Genomic DNA, 18,841 nt, shown 5'->3' with positions numbered 1-18,841 from the left:
TGTTGCTTAAAAAATAATTTATTTGTAAACATGCAAATCAGCCAAGTGCTTCAAATTCTTAAAATCAATAAATAATTTTGTTATTTCTTTGAATGACCAAAAACCTTATCGCCAGAACTGTAAATACCCAGCGTTTTGAAGTCTCGTTTCTGAAATTCGAAACCATTTTTCTGTTACATTTTATCCGAATCATAAATAATATTCCGAATTTGTATAATGTGGTTTCGAGTATACGCTACTCATCACACACACACAGTGAATTTATTTTTCTTCCAAAATTGCTTTATGCATGCACTTTGAGGCATTGACGTAAAAATCGATAACTCGAATTTATTTTTATTTTTATTGCCTTTTGTCGTTTTTAGTTGGCTGCGTTCGAATAACAATGAACATGAAAACGTATTTCTTTCCCAAATTTTTTTTGGCGACACAATGTTGTAGACCTGTTGTTATGTAAAATAACTTTCGGATGATAACATTAAAATTATGAATAATAAATTCAATTCAGTTTCTTTAACAACATAAAATTTATTTAACTCACCGCAAGCAAACCATTTACCATAACAATTCATTTTCACACTCGTACACACATCATGTATTCAAATTCGAGCCCAATAATTATGTCTATTTGAGTACACACAATTTTTTTTTTCGTCGTCGCTATTATTAAAATGGTTGATATAAAAACTCGTTAGATACGAGACTCCTATTAATTCGACCACATATTTTATATATATTTAATAATACAATGTTGTTTGAAAAGGTGTTTTTCAGTTACGAGAAATTCGTTTTAATCTTCGTCTTTTTTATTTAATGTCGATATGAGCGTACATATTTATCGCACACTACGTATATGGTAGGAAGTTTAACGCATTTTCGAAATACAGATGCATTACAATAGATAATCCACCGAAAAAACAACATTTTTCCATATTTATTCAGGTGAAGTCGTACCATGGAAACTATGAAGAAATTCGATTAAAACAAAATTGTAATATGCTCACCGCTCAACGGAATTGATATGGCGTAAATGCACAACATCGCATAGATTAGATAGAACGAAAAAAAACGAATTTGCAGATGTTTCATTTGTTATACTTTATTATCACATGTACTTGAGTTCAATTAGAATAATTTGAGCAGTTAGGGGAGGCTGTTTTGAATTTGTTGTTGACTCAAATTAATGTCAAAGTCCAGAAAATTTGAGGAGGTCTTTCTGATTGAAATTCGTAGACCAACTCAATCACTTCTTGCAGAGAACTCCGCCTTGGAGAGGATATTTTGAAGGAAGAACTGGTTGTGTTCGGTGTCGTAGGAGGAAACGTGTTTATTCTTTTAAAAACGTCTTGTGTATGACAATGACATAGTGAGTACTACCTCTGTCATTGATGTATGACAGTACAATCATTATAATCTATTACGTCATTTGTTTAAAGAACTACATACGTACACAAAATCTTTTACTTCTTTTGTTGAACCATTTATCTTTCTATATGAATTGTAGTACTTGGCTTATTTTTCTCGTTGCTGTCGATAACAAATGAATATCTGTAATGTAACAATGCTTTACTATAATCTGACGTCATTCATAAGGTATATTTCACGTTAAATCTAAAATCGACATTTTTCAGACCCCCACTCACAACAAGCCAAATGGTAATGGATTATGAATGAGATAGATCGGATTATTTGAGTCCAAGAACTATTCACCTTAAAGTTAAAGCGTCGTACAATTATAATTGTGATTTATTTCCAAATGAATGTCCATAAAGGCGACAATGTTTGACTTTGACATACTCTTTACCCTTTTTGAAAGAATTAAAGCGAAATCATATACCAACCGTGAATACGTAATTTCACTTAAAATACATTTTCATTTGAATGGAGTGCTCTTCAGGCATTTCATTTGAAGCAAAAAAAAAATTATTTCATTCAGAGATGTTCGAAGCCGAAGAAAAAAGAACCTTTAACTTTGTGTATGTTGTGTTTTGTGTGTGTGGATGGATGTATTATAAAGTTCTTATGGAGTTTTTCTTCTTCAAACAAAATATAAAATATTACCTCACTGTGTTGCGACAAAAACGTGATGTTTATATAACACAACAGCCAAGCACATTCAGTTACTTTGTGTATGACTATCACCATAGAACTGCAACATACATATATATTTTATGCATATTAAAATGTATAGTTTCTCGGCAATTTTACGCTTCCTTATTTCCCTGTACAAGGAATTCTCTTCAAACCAGAATTCTCAAACTTGCTAAAAATGAGAAATTAAATTAGATTTTTGGAGAAACTCTGCAGGTAGCTAAAACGTGAGACGTGCGATGATGAACGGAAATAGATTACTGCGTCGTTGTATTCAATGAAATCCATTTAGTAAAATAAAAAAAGGAAAAGCCAAATTATCGACGCAACCGGACATAACATGACATGAAATTACATTGCCAAGAGAAATACAACTTTTCCAGAATTTGTCGAAATTTGTGTAACAAGAGCCTTTTTAATCAAATTAGTTGCTAAAGTTATGAACATACAACTAGCAAACATATTGCGGATACGTTCTATGAAAAGCTGGTTCTCATGACTTTTTCAAAAAAAAAAACTTTTTTCAATGCATGACTAAACAGGCCTGCTACATTTATGATATTTTTAAAAGTAATATCACCACCGTCAAATACAAAAATTGTGCACATAATTCTAGGGTTAATTTAAAACAAGGCATCAGAACAGTCGGAGCGTTTGCTGCGACTTAGCCCCGTACGATCCGTAATCCTATTTCGTCCGTAACCATAATACGTCCGTAGCCGTAATACGCCCGGAACCCTAATACGTCTACAACCCTCTAATGCGTCTGTTACCAAAATGCAAGTCAAGTTGGGCATGCTCAAATTTACTGAAAGTGTTCATTTTTAAAATTGCGCATAGCGCAATTACGAAAGCCCGTACGAAGTACCTCTCAAATAAAACCAACAATTTACGACATTATTTTATAAACCCAAATTTTTTTGCCAACTTTCCATTGGGTATTCAATTACCTCTCAAATAAAACAAAAACTAGCAAAATCGGTTGAGATTTACTCGATTTATGTGCAAAAAGCACTTAGGGCCGAGTAGCGGCCTTAGTCCAAGGGCGCAAATTTGAAACTTTTTTTGCCATCATTCTATTCGGCATTCAATTATCTCTCAAATGAAACAAAAACTAGCAAAATCGGATGAGATTTACTCGATTTATGTGCAAAAAACACTTAGGGCCGAGTAGCGGCCTTAGTCCAAGGGCCCAAATTTGAAAAAATTTTCGCCACGTTCTTTTCGGTATTCAATTACCTTCCATAAAAAACTAAATCTAGCAAAATCGGATGAGATTTACTCGATTTATGTGCAAAAAACACTTAGGGCCGAGTAGCGGCCTTAGTCCAAGGGCCCAAATTTTAAACTTTTTTCGCCACGTTCTTTTCGGTATTCAATTACCTTCCATAAAAAACTAAATCTAGCAAAATCGGATGAGATTTACTCGATTTATGTGCAAAAAACACTTAGGGCCGAGTAGCGGCCTTAGTCCAAGGGCCCAAATTTGAAACATTTTTTGCCATCATTCTATTCGGTATTCAATTATCTCTCAAATAAAACAAAATCTAGCAAAATTGGATGAGATTTACTCGATTTATGTGCAAAAAACACTTAGGGCCGAGTAGCGGCCTTAGTCCAAGGGCTTAAATTTGAAACTTTTTTCGCCACGTTCTTTTCGGTATTCAATTACCTTCCATAAAAAACTAAATCTGGCAAAATCGGATGAGATTTACTCGATTTATGTGGAAAAAACACTTAGGGCCGAGTAACGACCTTTGAGCCCTCCCAACATGCCCACGTTGCATCTTACCCAAAAACAATGTTCAGCAACTTTGTTCTACTCGTCAATACCTTTCATTTGATATATCACAAGCAGCTATTACGTGCGTATTTCGGTAGATATCGTCGAAAGACTGAAAAACACCTATAGGGCCCTAGCTCTGGAAGGGCCGACCCTACCATGCCCATTTTCGAACTTGACCTTACTTTTGTCGATACCAATCGGGGAAAAAAAGAATTTTGAAAAAAGGTTGTGATTTGCTCAAGCTAGAGGGGTCACGGACGGACGGACGGACGGACGGACGGACGGACGGACGGACGGACGGACGGACATTTTTTTTATTGCGGATTCGTCATCTATGAACATAACCAAAAGCTTTGCCCTTACTGTCTGCTTCCAATTCGACGTGTTACAAACGGCATATTAATCTTATAAGCCCCCAGTACTTCGTACGGGGCTAAAAAGAAAGAAAATTGTTCATGTTTGCAACCACACATTGGTAAACGACATACGTGCTGGCTTTATTCAACAAGAAAATGAGAAATTAAAGAAAAATCTTCTAATTTTTATATTATTCATTCATAATGGGTGTGCATCGCCGTTTTTCGCTGTTATATATTGGAATAATTTATCTCATTCATTACCACTAAGTGACTGACAAATATATTCTGCCTTGGAGTCTATCTCTGCATTCGAAATGTCTAATGTGTAGGTGAGATTCCGTTTTCTTTTCACAAATAGAAAATAAAAATTCTTCACAATTTCAAACGACCACATTTAATCTAATTTGCTGTTGTTTGTAAATGTTAGCAGAAATATTTTCTGTGCTTTTACAAACGGTTTCTCACATTAATCTTCTTTCCGAAATTATGTTTATAAATACTGGTAAAAATATGTCCACCTTTCAGAACGTTTTGGATTGTGTAATGCAGAACATGTTTTTACATTCGTTTTTCGATATTAAAAAAGCACTAGCGAGCACACAATGCAATGACAACAGTAACAGTTGTTTCCAAATTGGAGAGTTTCGGGATCCCTAATTCTGACTCAAACTTTTATTTGAACTGTAAAAAAGGAAATAATTTTGCTATCAATTTTCTGCTCTGAACACTGCTTTGATCAAACCTGATTCAAAGAGGTTTTATTAGACGGCACATTTACGCCAATAACCTAGAAAGCTTTTGTAAAATTCTCACTTCAGATTTGATTGCTTTCCGATAATTAGAACAGGAGACAGAAATTTAAATTAGAAATCAAATTTTCTACTACGCCTTCAAACAATGGAAGGATTCCTCCTGAAATAACACTAAAATCTCGAATAAATGTCACCTTGATTGTTACATCAAAATATGCTTTGAATTTATATAAAGCATTATATGACAACGATAACGAGTGTGGTAATAAAGCTTTTGAATAACGAGAATAATGTCTAAAAATAATAGAACAAAATTCCAATTAAATAAATTGGTCAAAGAGATGATGTGCGAGTCTATTACGGGAAATCGATATCATCTTTTCATAACATCATCGTAACCATAAGCAGAAAGAAAACGATAAAAATAGACAAGAGTCACAACTATCCACTTACTGAATACAACAATATACATCGAACGTAAACCTCATCTTAATACGGTGTGTTGTTTATGTTAAATTGAAGTTAATTCTTTTTACCGATAAACGTTTGTTGCATTTGGTGTTAGTAGGTAGATTGGTTAGTGGAGTTAACCTTACATTACATACATGAGAAGATAATGCAAAATATAAACGGTGGTCTCTTCGGTACAGCTTTTCTGGGTTACATGTGCTCATATAAATACACTACACAGTTTGACATCAATAGATTTTTTTTTCAATTCCAACTGATATACCACATTCATTGTATGCTCACATGTTTTGTTGAATTTTTATTTTTCATTGTGTTGTTTCAAACTCGATGAAATATATCCAAATCACATGCAAGAACAGTTATCATTGCACGGTATTTTGTGGATAGACAAGAGGAAAAATCCAATTTATTTTTCATTTAAATTGTTTATCACATCGAATCTGAATATGTGATGTGATATTATACAACCAGCCCCAGACGAACTAATTTTTTTTTCTGCTGTTCTATTCTTTCGTAGACTGAAGAGAATGGCAACAACAGTATAAAACAATTTGGGTCAGAAAATACAAAATAAATAAATAAACAGGAGGGTTTTGCATGAAAAATAAATTGAAATTTTGATTGAAGTTTGAATTAAGCAAACGAGACGGTTTCGTTTCTAACTGGCCTAGGTATATGTGGCGGAAGAAGTTAAAATGGAATTTTGATTTATGTGAAAGAGAAAAAATTTTGTGTCACAAAGATAATCACAATAACAATGAGCCAGGAAAAAGAAATTTCTAAAAAAAAATAACGAAAATATTTACCATCTGCTCCAAGCCAATAAAATTTAAATTAATATGACAAGCAAACCAATTAACTTCAGCCCGTGTGCAGTGTTACAGATATTTTCGTAATAATTTATACTTCTACCAACTCACAAACGAAATCAATCGTTTCCATAAGAAAACAAAATCTTTTTTTTTACTGTTGACGATGATGATGACGATAAATATGAAAGCGTAAAATATTTTGAAACAATAAACTAAAACCTAAAAAGTTTTAATTGTTTTCATAGTTTCGTTGAGAAAAATCCAACAAATCCATAAAGTGCACACACTCGCTGGCGCTTATTTATGTGCATCGTATGGGCCTTGTATATGCTCAAGAGTGTATATAATCGATTTAATACATTCTTGGCGGCTCATTGTAAAATATTTTAATGGAAATAGATTGGCCCAGATTTCGAATCGTCTGCGTCTGGATGAATAAGTGATTTAAATTGCTGCCTTAAGAGTGTGGTGATATAACAAATGATTGTAAATATACGAGAAAATATTAGAGATGTAATATGTGTACGAACATAAAACAATCAAACAATAAAGAAAAGAAAAGCTTTATCTAAATATTTATGTAACAAAATGGAATGATTGGACAAAGTGTCTATGCATGTGAACATCAAAGAAAAATGCCATAAAAATTCCTTGACATCGGGGAGCCCTGTGTGGTCCCACGTCGACTAGTTATGAAAATTAGTCTACTGCAGCTTTTTTTTGTCATATTTATACTGCAGCACATTTGTTGTATTTATCGAGGTACTTATTGAATTCGAAAAATACATAAAAAATAATCGATAGCAATCATGATGTCAATAACACAATTGCATTCAATAACATTTACCAAGATTAATATTATACGAAAAATTCTTTCACGTAAATACGGCACACGTAAAGTTTAACAAAACGTAAAACCTATCTCAATTTCACTTGAAGCCATCTAGGGATTTGTCCCTATCGCAATATATTAAATTAACCCATTGATTTTTATCGTTTTCCTTGTGACAACATCACGTTTTTCCACTATATGCCACACAAACCATACAAACCTACATGCCATAAACTACTTTCAAAGATTATATGAAGAATAAAAGATTTCTGAGTTTGCACTTCGTCGTCTCTGTCTACCTACTACCTAACGTTCCGAGAATATTTATTTCTGAAGAAAAAAAAAATTGTGAATCTACCTCCGTTTATATAATACGTTTAGATTGTGAGCGTACACATATTATAGCTGGAGTATATGTCTCTAAAGAGGCTATGAATTTCAATTTGTATAAATGTACGGTGTATGTTCTCCACCTTGTACGGCTCTGATGTATGGTAATATTTAAAGGCTCAAAGGCACTACATTCACCGTGTGTACGGCGGCGGTTTCTTCCATTATTATCCTCCTCATGTGAAAATATTACGTGTACCATCACATTCAATCTCTTGAGACGCACACACACGGAACTATGTGTATGTGGGGGGATTTAATAAAAATTTAAATCTGCTCAATATTTCAGGCCATTCAAAGCAATGGAATAATATAAATCTTTTCATTGTCCATTTTATTGTGAACATTTTCTCGGAAAAAGAATCATCTTATAAGCTTTTCACATGTGAAACGTGTGCCACAAAAAATACTCGTCGAAATTAAGACAAACACTTTGACCTACTGGATATATCTCATTACTACAAAATTCTGGGAAAGTTAAATGAAACGAAGAATCTGTAAAGAAAATTAGACAAATCAGGAGAAGGAAATTTCTCATTATTTCTCATTCCAAAAACACGTTTAAAGGTACGGGTCTCGTGAAGCGACTGTTTGTGGAAATAGAGAAATGGAAACGGTTTCTTCTTCATTCTATTGGGTGGATACAAAAGACTATTAATAGCTGCGGGGGAAGCACATGTGCAGAATTTAAAAAGATTTTCTTTAAAAAAAAATATGAAGACACAATGCTAGACAATTTATAATCTGTGACTGCGAACGCACACTATTTGAATGCAGAATTTATATATTCACATTCATTAAGCATCAAAATATCAAGGTGTTATGGATGTGTGTGATATTCGTTTGCTATCCGTTCTGATGTGTTAATAATTCAATTTTCATCGATTGCATTACCGATTCGGTTTGCTATTCGAATTGTTTCGAATTTGAAAATTTGCTTAATTGGGAGACAAAGTTGAATATTAATTGTTAAATTGATGGCCGGTATATTTCAGTTCACATTTCTTGCTACTGCGACGTGACACAAAGCCGTTGCTAGTTATAGTCACGAAAGTGCAATAGAATTACGATGTATTCCCAAACCGAATGAATTATGGATTTACACAAAAAGCATTTCAATTTTATGGGTGCACTTAAAATGTTGAGCTATACTTAATTATTAGGTACAGGAATTCTTGCACTCGTATTGAATTACTATTGCTGGACAATAACTTGGAATCCAAGTCTTGGATTGGAAAGCTCTAAATTGTACAGTTAATTGGTTTCGTACTAAATATGTACACATAACGATACATATAACGATAAGGACATGGTGCCATTATTTTATGTTATTTTACTTCTCTTGTTCACAACAGAATCAAAGTCAATGACATCGGAAAACCTAATACTTGAAACGGTGACACACAAATGTCTATTTTGAATTTTTTAAGATGAACGTTCTCTGTTCTCAGTTCGTTTATTCAATATTAAATATTAATAACATGCTATGCTTACAAGCTTCGTTGTGTAACCAAATGTATTTAATATGTGATCCCCGGAGTTGCACAATTTGTTTGACTAACAATAATTTTTCTTTTTTGTTTGCAAGTCATGTCAAAAAGCGAGGGGAATTCGATCGCATTTGCGTTTATTCTTTAGCAGTTCGGTTTGAGCATTTGATCGACTGTGCTGCTTTATTCCAACCTAGGACAGTGAAAAGCCCCCTCGATGGCAAATATGTAAAAATAAAATTGTAAACGAACGATCACCGTTTGGCATGTTTCGTAGTCATTTCATCATATTGTTTTAGACGATTACATGGAATGCATAATTTTAACATTGCTTGTAACTATGGATATAACGATGTCTGGGTCGAGGTTCAGACTAGCGTCGAAAAAGGTAGGGCCTTAACGAACGGTCGCACATTTTCTTTCTTTCTTTTTTATGTATCCAATGCGGTTCAGTTTTTTTTTTGTGTAGGTTCAATGCTATTGTCTTTTCGACTTCAAACCAGATTTATGTTTTATTATTTTTTCATATTTCAATCACACATATAAACGCGTCTAGAACATGACGAACATAGCAGAAAATATGAGACATTTTTATTCATGCACGAGACAATATAAAGGTGTGAGTCGGATAGTCTATTACGGAATAACACAAAAAAATGAACTGAATCGTTTATTCTTCAAATGACAGTTCTGAGTGATTCTATTATGGGAATAATTTTTTGTTGATTACCATCTTTTTATGTGGTAAGTGAGTGGATATCGCAGAGATACCTCTCGTGTATTAAATACCCATAACAGAAAAGGAAGTTAACTTGGTATAGGGGAATAATTTTGATTAATGGCCAACGAGTTGTGGGATATTAAGGTACAATTGGACGAGATAGAACTGTAATAGAGAAATGTTTTCCGTTATTATTTTTCGAAGGAAATATGGTATATATTGGGGTCGTATGACAAGAAAAAGTTTCTTGGAATTCGTTTTAATTTACACCTTTTCCCATTAATTTATTTCATTTTTAACTTCTGAAATGATCAAAACGAAAATTGTTTGAGGTGTCTTCGGGCTTCTTCAGGTGCTGCAATTGACAATTTTTTTTTCAAAGCCATCCATCTCAGTGTAAAGATCTAACTTTCAAACGTATAAAAGGGAACTCAATTGATGATGCCTCCGGGTACACTTTCAAATCGTTTCACAAACGGCAAGCGTATCGCCAAACAGTGATGAAATCTGTTACTTCTTTTATTTTAAACATCCTATGGTGTTTGATGAACAATCTTGTACTTTATTAGCATTACTATGCATATTACTATAAAAGATGACACTTGCCGCAGCTCATCTTTAATTTTTGTAATCATTGTCGATAACAGATTACTAGCCATTACGTCACAATTCTGCTGTATTTTACGACCAATAATCTTAACAAAATATTCAAAAAAAAAAATCTTTGGTAATACTGGACGAAAGTAAAAGCAATAGCAAAAGCAACCTTCGTCTTAATGGGAACATTGTAACGGTATTGGATCGACTTTTCTACAATGTATTCTCTTGAACAATATTTCTGTGATCTGTCCTAATGATTAGGAATGCAAATCTCATCGCAAATATTAATTCATAACTTCCAGCAACAATGTCGAACCAAGCATAATATCAATAATATGGACAAATTGACTAGCAAATTAGCACACATTGTTTATACTATTCGATAATAACAATTTAATTGTATTTATTACGACTTCAGACACAATAGTAGTCAGTCTTACCTGAATCATTATCAGATAATGATGAAATTTTAATATGGTTGGCAATTTGTTGGATTTGCATCTGTTGTGTGTGTGAAAGTTTCTGTAATTCTATCATGCTCATGACTATTTGAATTTTTATTATATCTCGCATTTGCGACAATATGTTTGTGTAAATTCTTATAGCCGCAGCCGGTGTTGATGGTGATTGTACACAAACCCTAACATTATTATACAGCTGAACTATACCGCTGAGTTTATTCAGTGAACATTGAATGAAGTTTTCAGGGGTTTAACGGCAGTGTTTTAATGATTGATGGTCATAATTTGCTAATGAATATAGTCGATACATTCGTTTTGTTGCATAAAAATAAATATCTTTCCCCCAGTCACAAGAAGGCCTATTCATCTATTAAACACAGGAACAGTATTCGTTTGAAGCAATAAAAATGCAGATGTTTTACGGCTGTATTTAATGCTTTAAAAAATGAAATGAACTGACAATATTACTTTTTGCAAGTTGATAAATAGTTCCAGCTACCGCATGTTGACACGTCGCAAATAGAAATGTTTACCTTTGAATAACTTAAAGCGAAAATGTTTTTGCATTAAAAACTAGTTAGCTCTCCGTGTTGTGGTGAATTTAAAGTTTGAATTCATTTTGATCGACAATATTGTTCTGAAACTATTTTTTGTGTGTTTGCTGGTGTCAGTACAACCTTGAGTCAATCACCAAATGCCAATCATAAGACAATATTGAAACGCATGTACATTAAACAATCGAGTAAATATAACAGCCAGCGTTACTAACCATAAAACATTATTATCATTTTTGGTCAGATTTCTGAATAAACTTACAATACTCTTGAATATTACAAGCACCTTTTATGATCCAATAAACTTTTGTGGTAACCAAGGTCACCGATTTTCATTACACTACTAACAATTCAACGGTGGTAAACATTGGTAACATTTATTACTGAACTTACATTTGCAAACATACCTTGAGTACCTATTAAAGTCACACTCCAATTTATTTGTTCATACACCTCACATGGGGATCCGTTCATAAAAAACGTCTGGTCGACCCTTGTCGTTTTATATGTAAAGTGTTATTCGTTCCGATTTCACTGACGAAATCTGTATTGAAGAAATTGGGTGAAGGACGTTTCGTACGAGCCTTCCCCAACCAATTAATGGTGCAATAAGTTGGAACGAAATCATTTTCGAATTCAAATTTCTCGTAACAATCAGTCATGAGAGCCGACAAAAAATCGTCGGCGGCGTCCGCCGAACTAAAAAAGACTGGCGGCTGGCGGCTATACAGGCTAAGCCGTTAGTAAAAGTCTGGCGGCGTCCAGGAGTAGCCGCCGGTGAAAAAGTCGGCTGGCGGCGGCTGATCGGATCAGGAACCCAAAGTAATTCTTAATCGACGCATTTTCACCTTCTTTAACATTGCACACTGTTACGGACAGTTTTTCGTCGTAAACAAAATTCTCAGGTTCATCCGAAGTAGCCATAGTGAATGCTTCAAACTTTCCTTTAAATGTCAAAGTGAAAATTATTTTTTATACACTGACCACTGAAAAAGCAATTTTTTGTTTCAAACAATTATTCACTGACCTTGAAATAATAAGCACGACAAAGGACTTCGAGGAATTCAAAATTTTTCGATGTTATACTCTTCAAATTTATCCTTTCTATGATTTCGGATATTGTACTGAATATTTGCGTATTGAATTTGGAAAAAATCTCTTCTACCACAAAGTTTGATTTTCAATTGATTACACAACCGAACTAAGTCTTTGTCTTCACTTTTTAAAATTATCGTTTCAATTTTTCGAATGTCTGACTCCAATTCGTAAATGTTTTTAGGGCACTACAGGGCACTAAATCATCGAAAATCCTTTTTTTTTAAATTCGATTCAATTTATTTAAATTTAAACACTTTTAACGACACCAAACTGAAGAGCGAAACTCATTTTTTATTAACAACCAAATCAAAGATGAAACACATATGACACACATACAATTAGATACCGATACCGATTGATTTTAACAATTAAAAAATTATACTGTTACAATGCAATAGGCAGAAGATTGCAGCGTACGGGTAAGGTTTTAAGTGACGGCATCGCAATATGCATTTTTGCTTTCCGTTTTCTTCACAAATTTTAGCGCTTTTTTCAAAAGTTTATGATGCAATATTATTATGATCATAATCAACAACAGGTAAATAAAAAAGATTATCTTTTTTAAATCAACTACTTATTTGGTATGGTAGTTGATATTTGGTGTTTAATATTTATGAAGAAAAAATACCATTCTTATTACTTATAATTTCCTTTAGCCGCCGAGTCAGCCGACCTAACCATCTGGCGGCGGCCGACGGCGGCTAGCCGTGTCTAGCCTTCTTAAAACCTCGGCGGCGGCGGCGGCAGTTTTAGCCCTTAGCCGCCGTTTTTTGGCGGCTGAAAGTTGGCGGCTCTCATGACTGGTAACAATTAAATCGATTTATTTAATGGTCATTTCATGTCGAATTCTTCGGAGATTGTTGATTTTCTATGCAATATTGGTTCCTTTGTGAAAACATAATTTAATTTTTATTTTCTGCTTCTGTTTGCTCACTCGGTCTGTTGTGTGTTCATTTGGTTTTTTTAGATTCGTCAAAGACGTTAGGGAGTTCCAATATGTGTACCTTTTCAATTGCTGTAGTAATGGTTTGCTATTTGTTGAACTTTTTCATGAAACACAAAATATTCACGAAATATTTGCATTTCAAATGAAATTTGACCTTCGTAGTTTGGTGAACTGGAGAAATGCTATTCTCTTGTGGGATAGCTACACGGATGCTACACATAGTGTACTGTCCCCTTGAGAGCATAAACTTATAAAAAATTTGTTTGTTTTTTCCATTTTAATCTAATTGTTATATTTTGTTTACAAAAATTTCTGCCAAACGGAAAATTTTTAATCTACAACGTTGCGCCACACACATCGTTCCCACACATATGTTAAAAGGTCAAACGCCACAGGAGATATTTTTCTTGTCAGTAAACGGCGCCTCTGTCAATGTAAGATGTTGGACGTTGCAAAGGAAAAAAGATATATTGAGAAAATTGTATTTCAAAGTGTCTTCGACACTTTCCATTTGTTTTGGCAACCTTTTTCGTAATATTCGCCTTTTTGCTGTGTTCTTATTGAGATGAGAAACGTATTAGTTCTTGTCAGCAGAAAAACGGTTTATGAAACAACAAACATTTTGTAGCTCAATGTTGTACGTTTGGCTGTGCATTCTTTTAATATTCTTGGAAATTGAAAATCTAATTTTCGGACGATTGATATGGGAACGAATTTATGTACATTTTGCTACAGCTGCAAATGCATGATTTTATTAAGTTTAGGCAACACATCTAATTCAACCCAAGAGTCAATTAATTCGCCAAACATCGAAAATGTTACAGCTCATTGATATTGACGAAAGAACCATGATTATCGATTCTTTATTATTTTTCAAACCGCACCCATTACCGACTATAAATTATAGACTTTACTTCTAACGTCGCTTGCAATTTAACTCTATTATAATCACATCCTCCACTTTCTCAGACATACATACAATGTCTACGAACAACAAAGAATTCCCTCAGCATCTGCATGCCAGTACACTAGTTTCTATGACTTTCACTGAATTTTGAAGTAGAAAAAAAATCTATAATTCAAGTGTAGGCAGCGAATTTAAGCCATAAATAAACTGTTAATATGATGGCCTTAACTAGAAATTGTACCAAACAGATTAAGAAAAAAGTCGAGAAATCTAAATTATTATTCAAAAGAGATGGCTTTATGCAAAACGAAAGGAGAGTTGATTGATCGCCGTTGTAACAGTTTAGCATTCGCATAAATAAAAACTATTTAATGGTCAAGGCGTTACGAGCAAAAGTCAATCAATAGAATAAATAGGTAAGGAAGATAGTTAATGAGAGAGCGCCGACTCTAATTAATACGTTTGCGTTGATAGTTGGATATTATGACAGCGATTAAATTGAACGAAACACAGGGTGGCATAGTTTGTATGCCGGTAGAAAAGAGGGTGTGAGAGGTCAGGCAGAGGGTCACATAATTATTTTCCGTTCAAGCTATTGCGCATATACAGAATGGAATGTTCAATTAATAATGAATTTAAAAGACCTTAACCTGTCTTAAACACAATGTATAATCCATACGGAGAAAGCATGTGATATCAATGTCCTGTTCGGAATATATTCGATTTTTTTTCTTCATTGCATTCAAGAATCCTATAATTATAATAATCAATCTCAATCAAAACTTACATTACCACACCATTAAGAAATCAAGCGAACACACTGTGGTAGTTTAAATACAACCTGGCACGACATTCATTCCTTTTATTTAGTAATTTAATCGCATGAAATACGAACAAAAAAAAAACCTCAGCGACATTGTTTTGGTTGTCTTTTTTGTTCTTGAGGTTTTCTCATTAATTTTCTTCTGTTCATTTTTTTTGTATTTTATTTATTATTTGAAATAAACACGTGGGATAATTAGTCTGTTGCTTTAGTCTTCCGTAGATAAATCATCCATTTCCATTGTTTTAACCATATTTTCGTATGCGAATTTGAGAACGTTTAACAAGAAGACGTACGCATAAATTAGAGTGTGTTCGGTACGGTGCTATGTATATAGCCTTGCCATCTGATGATTTACTGGCATATAGAGTAAAATCGAGGCTGAAACAAATTGATTTTCAGAGGATTAGTTTTGGGTATGTAGCTAACTTGACAAATACCTTATGTGGAATAGCTGCTGTCTTTCACCCTTGTTGAAGTCCTAAACTTTATTAGCATATGTTGAGAATACTGCAACCTAACTCATAAACTTTACTTGACTGCCTGAAAATTATACGAAAATCTTCATTTTATTTCAATTCCGAGAAACTTAATTAAAAGACGCAAACGCTTGGGTACGTTGAGTCAAAATCAATGCAGTTAAATTATACACATTCTCATAAAATTTCAGTCAACTGTGGAGAGTATAAAGAAAAATCCAAAAAAGAAGTACCGGATGTTTAACATGTAAAGTGAAGTAATAAATATTTCATTTTATGCACAAACCGAGCCACAAACGAATGTCGTTGAGATTTTTCATTTATCATTACCGTGATCATTGATCATAACATATATGTACGCAGACAATTAGACATGCATTAAACAAACTGTCGTATAAAGACAATGATTCATAAATCATTGTATATAATACGTTGGCTGGAAAAATTAAGAATTTTATTTTCATTTCAAAAGTTTTTTTTTGGATTGTGCAAGAGAATTTCATGTGTGCTAGCAAGCTGGCGAATGCAATGTACTATTATAATGCCATAGGAGTTGGTAATAACTTTTTGACGTGTCTTTATCTGAATAAATATTATACTTTAACCATTACAATGTACATCGAGCATTATATATATAGACAGACATAGACATATATCCATATTGTGGCATGTGGATGTTTGGTTAATCATTAATGATAATTATGATAATAACATTTCGCAATTCGACGTCGTTTCTATCCATACCAAATGCCTCGCCTAACATTTATAGCACAACACACAACGCAAAATTTAATTAGAATAATAGAGAATTTATAATTCACATCTTTTCTCTCTCGCTCTCAGCTGGTTTAGACAATATTGTGACTTTAATTCAATTCAAACAGCAAAATGATAATGTGCGGTTTTTAAATTCATTTCATGAAATGAGAAAAAAAGGTAGGTAACATTTAATAATAGACTGGCAAATTAGCATAACCTAATAAAAACAGCTCTTTTTTGTGTGACTTAATTGTTTGGTTTCGGTATTTATATATTTTAATAAATTGCCAAGAGCTACAGCTTTTCGTTTTTGTTGATGCAAAAGAGTCTTCACAGTTTTGTTTAGGTAAACCGAAAGCAGATTTTATGTTCTATTGTTGAGACGTTTTAAAGACGAAACGAAAATCGCATTATGAGTGGAAGGAATTGTTATTTTCTTTGGTTGTTCACTTACGACAATATTGTACTTTTTTGTACAAATGGGAAATATATGCAAAACCGTTCGGTTTACAGACATTTGGAGAAATTTGATTTAAGATTTTTAGTAATCAAGAAATGGCTTTTGAATCCATTTTTTATAATAGAAAAAAGCTGAATTTCATTAGCGTAAGCCAGACAGGATTATTAAGTAGATTTGGATCCGTGTAAAATGTAAATCTTTACTTCCTCCGGTTTCATTCAATTAGAATAAGTTCACTGAAAGGATACTAGAGATTCACTCTACAGGTAAACCCGAACCTGATTTGATCTAAAACATATCAATAATTTAGTAATCAGGTGCGACCAGGTAGGGTTTCTACATAACGTAAAACTGATTCCGGTTCTTATTCTACGAATCTGAGCAAGGTCATTCATTTTGATGTTCAGCTCAGATGTAATCGTCGTGTTCCGAGTCTTATGAAAAGAAACCTTACATTTATGCTCTATGCGTTTTCTATGTGTGATGTGAATGTATTTGACTGAGGTGCAGCCACTTTCCTTTATATTTAAATGAAATATATTTCTACTTTAGATCGTTATATCGATATGAATTTGAGATATAAGAAACTGTTCATTCGCTTAATTTATTGACAAATTATTCAAAATTTTTAACAAATTCATTTCTTTTCTATTCCAGGTATGTTACTCACATTCAATACAATATTCGTATGTAAACAACATAAAAGCGATGATGATATGCTTCAACAAGGTATTTTTGTATCAACGAACGTATTTTCATTAAAATAACTCATTATTTTTCAACGATATCGAGCTACATACCACTTCGTTCAAGCATCTCTTTTCCAAGTTTTATCGACTTGAGAATAATTTTTCTTTTTTATGAAAACTATTCGATGTTCTAATTTGACATACATCGTTGCTGGTGCTAATTGCACTTCGTTCTGACTTTGAAGTTTCTCTTAAGGTATACCAAGTGTGTAACTCACAATTTGTCATTACATCAGAAATGCAAATTATCGAATATTGTGTGCACCCACTCGCCTCCCTTTTTCTATCCATATTCGCTTAACGACGTTGACAGAATATAATTTTTAACTCATTTAATTAATATAACGAAAATTCGTGCAACACTTAACATTATAGCACGGATGTACAGTGCACATTGTGCAGTCTTTGAAAATTATCAAGAGGGAAAAAAATGAGATGAGAACTTTTCTTTCGCAACAAAAAAAAATAAAAACTTTTATTTTATGTATTCATTTTCGTCCGTAACCCAAACTCACCGTTTTAAAGTCCAATTTATGAGCCATATAATAAGAGTTATATTTTTCCCATGCTTGCAATTCATAGGTTAGTACTGAAAATGTATATACATACACTTTTATGGCTGACGTTAAGAACAAGTGAGGATCACTATATCACCATCCGTCTCATAAAAGTGTAGAAAAATTGAAGAACTTTTACACAGTTTAAATATTTAAATAAAATGCTACGTTATGCTTATGTATATACCCTTTTTTTAAGTTATAAAAGAAAATGCAAAAATAATTGAATTTTGTTGCAATTTTACTGCATTTTCATGGCGCAACGGCAACATCTTCTAAACATGAATACAAAAAAAAAATGAAGAGAAAAGAACACTGAAAAAAGGTCTATTCACACAGAAGAGTGTAAATCTAAAATAGCTAGTCATTTCTAGTGCTAATAATTTTGTTAAATAATTTTACGTTCACGTTTATTGGATGTAACTTTAAATTTATGATTTCTGTTCTACTGTTTGTTAACGGTTTTGTGAACTTGAGTATTTATATAAAATTCAAATGCGTGATGGTGGATATATAGTTTGATTCGTTGAGTTGATTATCATTACATTTAAAATGTTGTGTTATGCTGTTATTAGACTCGGTTTTTCGATTTTCCATCGAACAAAATGTTGTACGAAATAATAAAGTTTTTAATATTCAGCTCGTTTATTCGTTTTAAATATTTTTATTCAAATTCGATGTTTCATTCGAATCGAAATGTTCGTCTCCTCCAATCAACCCAAATGCATTAAATCCGAATAATTC

General features: G+C 33.1%; 1 protein-coding gene across 12 annotated transcripts in view; it reads left to right on the top strand.

Annotated features, from left to right (window-relative positions):
- LOC119076960 (rap1 GTPase-activating protein 1) overlaps window positions 1–18,841 on the top strand; it is a 194,821-nt gene that overhangs the window by 161,122 nt on the left and 14,858 nt on the right. Inside the window, exon 2 of one of the 12 annotated variants that reach the window (XM_037184051.1) lies at window positions 17,449–17,520. The exons of the other annotated variants lie outside the window; for them this stretch is intronic. Coding sequence (XP_037039946.1) covers window positions 17,500–17,520 — 21 coding nt within the window. The 5' untranslated portion in view covers window positions 17,449–17,499. The remainder of the gene's footprint in view (window positions 1–17,448; window positions 17,521–18,841) is intronic. 12 annotated transcript variants of the gene reach the window in all.

The sequence above is a fragment of the Bradysia coprophila genome, unplaced genomic scaffold, assembly GCF_014529535.1.
Source record: "Bradysia coprophila strain Holo2 unplaced genomic scaffold, BU_Bcop_v1 contig_232, whole genome shotgun sequence".
In the NCBI taxonomy this organism is placed as follows: Eukaryota; Metazoa; Arthropoda; class Insecta; order Diptera; family Sciaridae; genus Bradysia; species Bradysia coprophila.
The sequence above is the reverse complement of the archived record's forward strand: the minus strand, read 5'-3'. Positions and strand labels throughout refer to the sequence as shown.